Here is an 11,040-nt window from a genome sequence, read left to right as displayed (position 1 = left end):
AAAAAAAAAGAAAAGAAAAGAAAAGAAAGGAAGGAAGGAAGGAAGAAAGAGAGGGAGAAAGAAAGAAAGAAATTAAACTCAATATTTAATTTTGTTTCATATCAAAGCATGACACAAATAGTGGGTCACAGTCCGTCATCCACACCTATACAACATGGGCTTCTGAATTCAGAACAATTGAGATTTTAGAAGGGCTTTATAAATATATCATCATACCTATATTATATAGTATCTGTAGCATACCTTCAGTGTGACTGCAATGAAATGATGTCCTGAAGAAGCATTCAGTGTTGTTCTGGTTTTGTGATCTGCTCTCAGGACAAGCGAGCTACAGCCTGGCCCTGGAAGAACATCCTTCCTCTGCCCCACAGGTATCAAGGAAGCAAAGAGCCAGATCTGGATTTTTAAATACAAGCTGAGCATCCTTAATCCAAAACTCCAAGATCAATCCAAGTCCAAGCTTTTTGACTTCTAACATGTTAACAAGTGGAAAAATCTCCTATCTGATCTTGTGTGACAGTCAAAATACAGACACATTGGAGATACTATGTAAGATTATCTTCAGACTGTACATATAGTGTGAAGGAATACCTGAGATATGAGTAAACTGAATCCCACCCCAAAGATATGGTAGTGTGTGTGTGTATGTGTGTGTGGGGGGGAGGTGTGTTTCAAATCTGAAAAAAAAAAAACTGAAACAGTTGTAGCCCAATGACTTCAGTTAGAAGATATTCAACCTGTGCTGTGGATTTCTCTGGCTTATTATACCAGGACACTTGTGCCGCCCACTGCTCTGTGAGCCTGACTCTGTGGGACATACAAACTCCCTGCCTCTACCTGAGAGAACATTGAGAATGGCTCAATTCCACCTTAGTCTCAGTCTACGTTTCCAGTGACACAATGAGGCACATGCACTCACACACACACCATATGTGCACATGTACACACACTCTCACATGCACTCACACACACACATCATACACGCACATGCATACACACTCTCACATGCACTCACACACACACCATACATGGACATGCACATGCATACACACTCTCACATGCACACATACTTGTGCACAAGCACACAAACACAAACACACACATACACACACACACACATGGATCCCACGCCATGCCTGCCTGTCTGGCACATTCTCCCCACCATGGTGGTCATGGATTCTTCCGGAACTGTGAGCTTTCTTTTATAAGTTGCCTCTGTCATGGCGCCTCTTCACAGTGACAGAAAAGGAACTAAGACACCATTAATGACTTAGCTCTCTCCCCAGCCATTTCTTTTAATTTTGATTAATCTAACATCGAATAGATAAGCATTATGCTTCTTTATGCCCAATTAGACATCTGTCATGATGACCAAAAGTTCCTGCCTCCATTACCAATGACATCTAAACTCACATCAGCAATACCAAAGTCTGACTAGCAGATTCAGTAACGACTAGACTTACCTGTGAAAACACTGAGCAGCCCAACTACCCAAGCCTGTGCTGGTGTTCTAGCTGCTGTTCTACTGCTGTGAAGACACACCGTGACCAAGGCGGCTTATAGAGGGCAGCATTTAACTGGGAGACCACTTACAGTTTCAGAGGGTTAGGGCATGATCATCATGTCGAGGACCATGGTGGCACACAGGCAGACATGGTGCCAGATGCTAATTGCTAAGAGCTTATACCCTGATCTGCAGGCAGCAGAGGAGCCTGGGCCTGGCACAGGTTTATGAAACCTCCAAAACCCATCCCCGATGACATACCTTCTCTAACAAGGCCATATCTCCTAATCCTTCAACCATCAACCAGGGACCAGTCATTCAAACATATGAGTCTATAGGGGCCATTCCCTTTCAAACCAGCACCGTTGGCCAGGGTTGTTTGATATCTGCTAAATACCTCAGGCCTTCTACAGAGCCAGTGCTGAAGAAACCAGGTGTACCAACACATAATCAAGGAGAGCTCTGCCCTTTCGGGAGAGGAGCAGTAACTAGGTTTTTTAGAGACATTAACACATGCAGGAAGGAAAGGAAAGCTCAACTCACCATAGAAGAGGAAGGCCTTGGTCATCGGATGGTGCTGGAAGGTCCTGTTGATAGTAAAGAAGCAAGCATCTGCCCCACACTGGCCAAGCCTGCCGGTCTCTCCGGTCAGCGGGGACCACCACAGCACAATGGGGTAGCTACCAGCATCCACCTTGTTCCTCCCAGCCAAGGCCAATGCTTCCTTTTTAGGAAATGGATTCAGGTGTTTAGGCTCTTCCTCCGCGCCTTTACGTCCATCTTGCAAATTGGAGTTTTTAAACTTCTTCCTTTCAAATTTCCCAAGCTCGACCACGACCTGAAGGTGAAGGCAACCGGTATGAGAAGCTGGCTCTTCCATTTCACTCAGCACGTCCCCCATACGTCATGATGACTTTGCTTTCCCCCTTCAGTCTTCTGCAATCACATACCAAAACACTGATGTTTTTAAACAGAATCTCAAACATTCGATCTTACCAGTCAAGACTCGGGAGCCAAATGCTAGGGTGAAAGCCTGCTAGGTCAGAGAGTCAGAGAAAGCACCCAGCTGGCCTTCTTCCTGGGCCAACATCCCCAAAGGAAGAGCAAACACTCCTTCCCACACTGGCTCAAAAGCCCTTCAAACTGAGCGTCTCTCCCTTCCACTTCCTGTGTGTCTCTCTATCCGTCCTTCTGATCCCCTCTGACTCTCTATGGTTTCTCCCTGTCAACTGGTTGCTTGCTCTACTTCTTGACTTATGGTTGACTTTATTAATCCTGTTTACAATCCACAGAAAGCCCTTGGATTAAAGGTGTGTGCTACGGCTGAGCCACATCCCAATTAGAAACAGGTTTTTCCAGTAAATAACACAATCTTGGGGTTCGCAGTGTAATCAGATATCCTACAATAAAACCCCTTTAAAATAATATGCATGTTACTATACAATTCTAGAGGTCAAGAGCTAGGCATGGCCTTATAGTCTAAAATCAAAAGGCCAGCAAATGGATAGTCTTCTCTACAGATGCCAAGGGACAGCCCAACATCTTGTTTTCTCTATCTTTTAGGCATAGCTCACAATGCTTATTGGCTCATGACCCCACTTTCAATATTTAGATCTATGGATACCACTTCCCTCACTGCTGACATCAGCCCTCTCTGTGACCACATCCAGGAAAGGTTCTCTGCTTTTAATGACTTGTGATTATCTTTCGACCTCTGCGGATAATTCAAGATTATATCCTCTCTGGCCCAGCGAGTACTGCTGTAACAGCATACCTGAGGCTGATAATCTCTAAAGAGTAAAGATTTGTTTCTCATAGTTCTGGAGACGACATGATCCAACATTGAGGAGCCAATGAGAAGGAAGGGGGCGGGAAGGGCTGGGGTGTAGCCTAGTGCTGGAACGCTTGCCCTCTATAATCGAACCAGTGGGCTTTATCCTGGCACAGGCCCTCCCCCAGAGAGATTATTTTAGAGCCAGAAATGGTGGTCTATACATGTGATCCTCACTGAGGCTGTAGATACCAAGTTCAGGATCAACATGGAATCTGTCTCAAAAAAAGGACAGGGAGGGTTGGAGAGATGGCTCAGCAGTTAAGAGCACTGACTCCTCTTCCGAAGGTCCTGAGTTCAAATCCCAGCAACCACATGGTGGCTCACAGCCATCCATAGTGTGATCTGATGCCCTCTTCTGGAGTGTCTGAAGACAGCTACAATGTACTTATATATAATAAATAAATAAATCTTTAAAAAAAAAAGGACAGAGAGAGACAGACAGAGACAGAGACAGAGATAGAGGGAATATGAATGAGAATCAGAGTCATCATTTTATCAGCAACTAGCCCTAAGATGGCACAGTCCCATGATAATGGCATTAAGCCCACAGCACATCACCTTTTAACAGCTCACCTCTCTTACTGTGTGGATTAAATTTCTAACATATAAACTTTAAGGGACTCATTCACACCAATGCTTTTCCTCATCTCAAGCTACACTCGCACTAATCCCATCTGCAAAGTCCCTTCTGCTATGTGAAGTGATATGTTCACCCTTTCCAGAGGCTGGGACACGGACACAGCTCCCAAATTATCGGCCAACCAGGGTTAGTAGTCCTAACGGACAGTCAGACACAGAAGGTCCTGAACCCTATCCCAGGATCCCAAGGGATGATGTATCAACTCCTCCACAGTGACCCACAGAGGGTTTGCACCTGGTATGGGAGAAGATACACACTCAGCAGCCCGGGGCAGCTCCTTTTTCATGGGCATGCTATTCCTGGTATAAGAAAGGGGCCACTGGCCACCAAGCATCATGTGGAGTCTGTAACTCTCTGGAAGAAAAAAAAAGGGTAAAGCTTAAAACACCCATTCCAACTAAAATGTTGAGACCTTTTCTGTGAAAGCCAAGTGCTATTCCAAAAAAGTAAAGCAATTACATTAGCGTTAAGCAACCAAACCCAAGTGAGCCCTTGCCAAGAGCTCTCTCTGCATTTTTAGAATATAATAATGTGGCTCTTACCCCAAAAGCTTGAGGGAAGCCAGTTAATTTACAGCCCCAGACCCTCTCTTCATCTGACCTTCCTTGCTCATGTACAACCAGTAACTTAAGAAGAAAAAAGAAAAGGCTGTCAAACTCCAGGAGATGGAACTTCAAATACAAAACTTGCTCCGTGTGCCTCATCCATGTCTCCTGTGTGAAATGTAAGGTTCACTACAAATCGTAGAGGCAATTTTAAGGAGAGATAAATACACTCTTAGCATGTATCTATTCCCAGATGCCATTGTTGAGTTATAGGAAATATAGGAGACAGAAGGACATTAAACAAAACCCTATGGATAAGATCAGCCAAATCGCCGGGCGGTGGTGGTGCACGCCTTTGATCCCAGCACTTGGGAGGCAGAGGCAGGCAGATTTCTGAGTTTGAGGCCAGCCTGGTCTACAGAGTGAGTTACAGGACAGTCAGGGCTACACAGAGAAACCCTGTCTCAGAAATAAATAAATAAATAAATAAATAAATAAATAAATAAATAAATAAATAAAAGGAGTGCTCACCTCTGGCTCACAGATCGGGAACATGGCCCATTATGACAGGGAAGTCACAAAGGCAGTGAGCGGCTCCGCGTGGTGGGAACGTGTGACTAGCTTTTCACCTCCCAGCTTGGCAGAGCAGGGGGCAGGGAAAGGATGCTCTCGTTTTCTTTTCTTCTTCTTTCCCTTTTATTTAATCTGCGCCCTCAGCCCATAGGAGGGCCTCACACATAGACCAGGTTAGTCTTCCCTATTGTACTAAACATCCCCGGAAACGCCCTCACTGAGAAATCCAGAGGTGTGTCTATGAGGTGAACCCAAACCCAGTCAGGTGAACAATGAAGATTGACCATCACGGCACTGGTTTTTAAACGTGCAGATTATAAAAACATGGTGTGGGCTGAATTATAGACTCAGGTATTCGTATCTGTACTTGGTATGGCCTCGAAGGAGATAATTACAGTCAAATAAGATCATTAGGGCCCTAATCCAGTATAGCTGAGATCACTAGGAAAGCGGATACAGAAACACAGCTGGGCACATAGAAGCACAGAGGAAAGGCCAGAGGAACACAGAGGAGACGACAGGGAGGCAGGTCTCAGAGGACACCACCCGGTTGTAGATAGCTCTTGGTTAGGAGTGGGAACCCCCTCATAACCCACTCGTGTCTCCTTTCCTGCCCCAGTGCTAAAACCTCATCTGGTTGAAATGAAAACTTAATCATCTTTCTGTCATGCAAGGGTGTACTGGCTGGTTTTGTATGTCAACTTGACACAGGCTGGAGTTATCATAGAGAAGGAAGTTTCAGTTGGGGAAGTGCCTCCATGAGATCCAGCTGGGGGGGGGGGCATTTTCTCAATTAGTGATCAAGGGGGTAGGGCCCCTTGTGGGTGGTGCCATCCCTGGGCTGGAAGTCCTGGGTTCTATAAGAGAGCAGGCTGAGCAAGCCAGGGGAAAGCAAGCCAGTAAGGAACATCCCTCCATGGCCTCTGCAGCAGCTCCTGCTTCCTGACCTGCTTGAGTTCCAGTCCTGACTTCCTCTGTGATGAACAGCGATGTGGAAGGAAGCTGACTAAACCCTTTCCTCCCCAGCTTGCTTCTCGGTCATGATGTTTGTGCAGGAATAAAAACCCTGACTGAGACAAAGGGAAAGGACAAACTTTACTATTACTAGAAATCCTTAGTAACTTGTCCACATTGATATTAGGCTTGAAGAAAAAAAAAATCCCAATACTTAGGAACCAGAAGCAGAAATATTTTGAGTCCCAGACCACCTTGCACTACATAGAAGAAACCTACAAACACACACACACACACACACATACACACCTACAGAGAGAGAAAAAGAAAGAGAAAGGGGGGTTAGGGAGGCGGGGAGGGAGGGAGGAAGGGAGGGAGGGACAGGGAGAGGGAGAGGGAGAGGGAGGGGAGAGGTGAAGAAAATCGATGCTGAAAAGTTAAGTGAACATCACTGGCTCAGAGTCCTGAGAAAAGAGAACTGGGGAGGAAGGAGCCGGTAAAAGCCTAGCAAGAAATCTGGTCTACACCACCCAGATTCCCAGTACCTGGAGTGTGACCATCAGAAAGACAGTAGCTGTCATACACAGGCAAGACGCCACAAGCTTTCTCCTCTGAATCCGCACCATGCTGCCCCGACCCGGAGGACTGACAAAGGGCTGGCTTGGCCACCAGGCGTCCTCTTGTCAACCCACAGCCAGAGACAAGTTCACATGGAGGAACCATCTGGGTGCCAAGTTCCTGCTGGGAGCTGGTCTCCATGAAGGACTGAGAGCCAAGGTTCCGAACAGGCCTGGCTTGGCGCTGAGGGCGAACAGCATGCAATCTTCTTAGGCTATCGTCAGAACAGCTGGAGTCCTCAGACACGGTGCCATCCAGAAACCCTGCAACAAATGAATAATATTGTAACCATTGTGAAGGATTGATAGGTATAGCCTAACTGGGTAAAAACACAGACGTCTCACACTAAAAGGAACCTTCGAGATCATATACATAAAACCTAATCATATGCATATACTTAATACCTCGCTCAGAAATAAGGTAACTGAGACAAGAATGGTTAGCTAACTTGCTTGGGGCCACACAGCTCCATCAACTCCCAAGTCTCAAATCTCTCTGTGATTCCTCCACCATCAGAAGACTGGATTCCAGGGTTACTTACAGGAAGTTACATCCTAGCCAGGTCCTAAGGGAAGAAAGAAATAAAACACACACACACACACACACTTCTGATTAAGCCGCAGGTTGGAGGTTGGGGGGAGAATGATAAAGGTTGACGCTAAAGAAACCAACCAGCCCATCAAGGAATTCTGTTTTCTGGATTATTTGCTGAGTCGTTTGTATAAAGTAGAGCAAAGCAGGGGACTGTGTGTGTGTGGGGGGGGGGGTCTGCAAGCTTCCCCTAAGATTTTCATCTATCTGAACTGGGTGAAATTTTTTGGTGATTCACAGACAGGTCCCCATAAAGCCATGCTGGCCTCAAACTCATAATTGTAACCAAAGATAACCCTGAACCTCTGATCCCCTTCCCCACCCCTGATTCCAGCTCCCAAATGGTGAAATTATAGGTACCCACCAACATGCTCACATTTATAGGGTATTAGGAATGAAACCTAGGGCTTAGTGTACTCTAGGCAGGCAGCCAATCAACTGAGCTACATTCCCAGCCTCTTCAGAAAATAAATAAGATCACCACCACAGACTCCCCCAGAGCCTCCCCTATCCCAGTTCTCCAGCCGGGGAGATGCCCCCAAACGACTTTCTTCTCACTCCCTGAGATTCCTACCAGAGGGGGGTATAGAGACTATAGCGGCCACCTCCTGTAGCCAGAAAGGACTTCCAGTAGAAAAAGGGTGACAACAACTGACCCACAAAACCTTCAACCCAAAATCTGTCCTGACAACAAAATCCACAGGAATAAAGATGGAGCAGAGACTGAGGGAACGGCCAACCAATGGCTGGCCCAACTTGAGACATCCCATGAGAGAGAGCCAACCCCTGACACTATTAATGATACTCTGCTAAGCTTGCAGACAGGAACCTAGCATAACTGTCTCACGAAAGGCTTCATCCAGCAACAGACGTAAACAGACCCAGAGACCCACAGCCAAACATCCGGCAGAGCTTGGGAGTCTTGTGGAAGAGTGGGGAATAGAATTGAGCAAGCCAGTGTATGAGGAAGGGGGTTTGTCAAGAATACCACAAGAAAACCAAAAGAGTCAACTAACCTAAGCCCTTGGGTGCTCATAGAGACTGAGCCACCAACCAAAGAGCATTCAGGGACTAGAACTAGGCTCCACACATATTTGGAGTGGATGTAAAGCTTGGCCATCACATGGGTCCTTTAACTATTGGAGTGGAGCACTCAGTCCCAACCTCTCCACTGACGTGCCCTCAAATTGGTTCTACAGCACCATGTAGTCAGCTCTATACATGCTAGTAACATTACACATTGTATTTATATAATGAGGAAGGAATGTGTGTGTGTGTGTGTGTGTGTGTGTATGCGCGTGCGTGCACGTGCACATTCGCAGATGTGCATATATATGTGTGTAACAGCAATTTACAAAGCAGGCCATGAATCTGAGAGAAGGCAAGGGTGGAGTTGGAAGAATAAAAGGGAAGGAGAGAAATATTGTAGGCATAATCTAAAAATATTATTTTACAAGATCATAACTTTAATAAATACTACAGAAACCAGTTAAGCTCTGAAATTCATGTATTCTTTCATAGTTTTAAACATTAATACTATAAAATTCATACTAAATGATACTAACACAGAGAACAACCAACCCTGCTCAGAACAGCTGTGAGATGATGGGTCAGAGAGGAAGGAACAAAGGGCTCTAAGAACCTCAAAAGCGCCTTACAGGATCCTATTCAGCACATATGAATAGCTATTTGCTACATAAGATGTGGAGCTAGTATTTTGAATTCCAGTTTCGAATTCTCTCCTTCAAACCTGATATCAATGTGGAGAAGTTACTAAGGATTTCTAGTCCTCAGTGTATTCACTGTAAGTAATAATAAAGTTCATCCTTTCCCTTGCATGACAAAAGGATGACTGTTTTCATTTTATGTGCAAAAGCAATAATTAGTATGACCCAGATTAGGCAGTAAAATATTCCCATCTTAAATGGGAATAAAACTAGATCACTTTCAGCCCAGCTAGATGGGTCAGTGGATAAAAATCACCTACCATGCAAACCTCCAACCTATGTTCGGTCCCCCGAACTCATGGTGAAAGACTAGAAACTTCCAGAAAGTTGTCCTTTGACCTTCACACGTAGTCACTGCCACCAAAAGCCACATTTGCTCCACACCAAACACACATACAATTATATAAATCACTGAAAGTAAAATGAAAACTACATCAGCTGCCAAAGCGTTTCCAATCTGTCACTCACTCAATCTTATTTACAATCACTTTGAAAAGTAAGACAAGGTAGGGACTAGTCCAGTTATTACAAAAGGGAAACGAAGCCTTACTAAATTTAAGCAACTGGCCTGGGACTGTATTTTTAGAAATGGGTCTAGAAATCGGGTCATGTGATTTCAAGATCAATAGAAAGAGAGAGAGAGACACCAGAAACACAGCAGCTCTTAGGACAGAAAGAGTCAAGAATGAAGGAAAACATATGCTGAAGAGAGGTTTGGAAACTAGTTTGGGATCTTTCAGCAGCTACTGTGGCTCAGGGTACTTGCAGGGGGTTGAAGTTTGATTTTGTTTTTGCTTTGCAATTTGTATACAGTCATATCAGCTACCAAAGAAAAATTCAAGAGTACAAATTCCCTTAATGTACATTACCTCGTTAGGTTACTGCTGAAGCCGGGGCTGTACGAAGGTGTCAGGAGCCTGGCTGTGACTTAAATATTCACAACTAAAGAGCAGATTCCAGTACCTGAATTACACTCTGTAGCAACCTGCCAGGCCTCAGGGTACATTTATAATAGTAGCAGGCAATCTAACCCACACCAGTAATTAGCCAGGAGCATGTCATCAACTCAGAAGTCCTCCAGCTGAGGAGGGCAGATGGACCCACAGAGAGCATCATGCAGGCCCTCAAGCTCCAATGAAAGGGCACTCCAAAAGGGAGGCTCCCCTCTGTTTCTGTTTTACCACTGCCTACAGGATAAACCTCAGAGTTCTTCAGAGAGAACTCTGAAGAGACAATGTCAGGACACTACCCCATAATAATATTTTCCAGGACAGAGGACGTATCTGTTCATAGGACATGGTATGTGTCTTAGGGTTTTACTGCTCTGAACAGACACCATGACTAAGGCAAGTCTTATAAAGGACAACATCTAATTGGGGCTGGCTTACAGGTTCAGAGGTTCAGTCCATTATCATCAAGATGGGAGCAGGGCAGCATCCAGGCAGGCATGGTGCTGGAGGAGCTGAGAGTTCTACATCTTCATCTGAAGGCTGCTAGCAGAATACTGCCTTCCAGGCAGCTAGGATGAGGGTCTTAAATCCCATGCCCACAGTGACACACCTACTCCAACAGGGCCACATCTTCCAATAGTGCCACTCCCTGGTCCAAGCATATACAAACCTTCACAGTATGTAACATCTGAAACGGACTCTGACTAAAACCATTCCTGACCGAGAGCCAAGCTTCCCTCTGCATGGCATGGCTGCTTTGCACTATCTACACTGGCCCCTCTGCTCTGAGGAAAAGGTCTGAGTACCTGAAGCATCTAGAAGTACTTTTTTTCATTTTTTTAAAGATTGATTGATTTATTTATTTTATGTATATGAGTACATACTGTAGCTGTACAGATAGTTGCGAGCCTTCATCTAGTGGTTGGGAATTGACTTTTAAGACCTCTGCTCGCTCCAGTCAACTCTTCTCGCTCTGATCAGCCCCACTCGCTCAGTCCCTGCTCACTCCAAACCCAAAGATGTATTATAAATAAGCACACTGTAGCTGTCTTCAGACGCACCAGAAGAGGGCGTCAGATCTCATTACAGGTGGTTGTGAGCCAC

At 45.2% G+C, this 11,040-nt stretch overlaps 1 protein-coding gene across 3 annotated transcripts in view; it reads right to left on the bottom strand.

Moving 5' to 3' along the window:
* Fut10 (fucosyltransferase 10) overlaps positions 1 to 11,040 on the bottom strand; it is a 72,927-nt gene that overhangs the window by 58,991 nt on the left and 2,896 nt on the right. For 2 of the 3 annotated variants that reach the window (XR_004109853.1, XM_031339478.1), the window contains exons 2-3: positions 6,596 to 6,931; positions 2,048 to 2,342 (exon numbers count right to left, since the gene is read on the bottom strand). Coding sequence is in view for 2 of the 3 variants with exons in the window: in XM_031339478.1 (XP_031195338.1) it covers positions 2,048 to 2,342; positions 6,596 to 6,676 (376 nt within the window). In the remaining variant the exon portion in view is untranslated. Of the gene's footprint in view, positions 1 to 2,047; positions 2,343 to 5,054; positions 5,302 to 6,595; positions 6,932 to 11,040 lie in introns of those variants that run through there. The other variant, XM_031339479.1, reaches the window with a different exon arrangement.

Source organism: Mastomys coucha, unplaced genomic scaffold (genome assembly GCF_008632895.1).
Source record: "Mastomys coucha isolate ucsf_1 unplaced genomic scaffold, UCSF_Mcou_1 pScaffold22, whole genome shotgun sequence".
NCBI lineage: Eukaryota > Metazoa > Chordata > Mammalia > Rodentia > Muridae > Mastomys > Mastomys coucha.
Note: the sequence above shows the minus strand (reverse complement) of the source record. Positions and strands in the feature narration are given on the sequence as shown.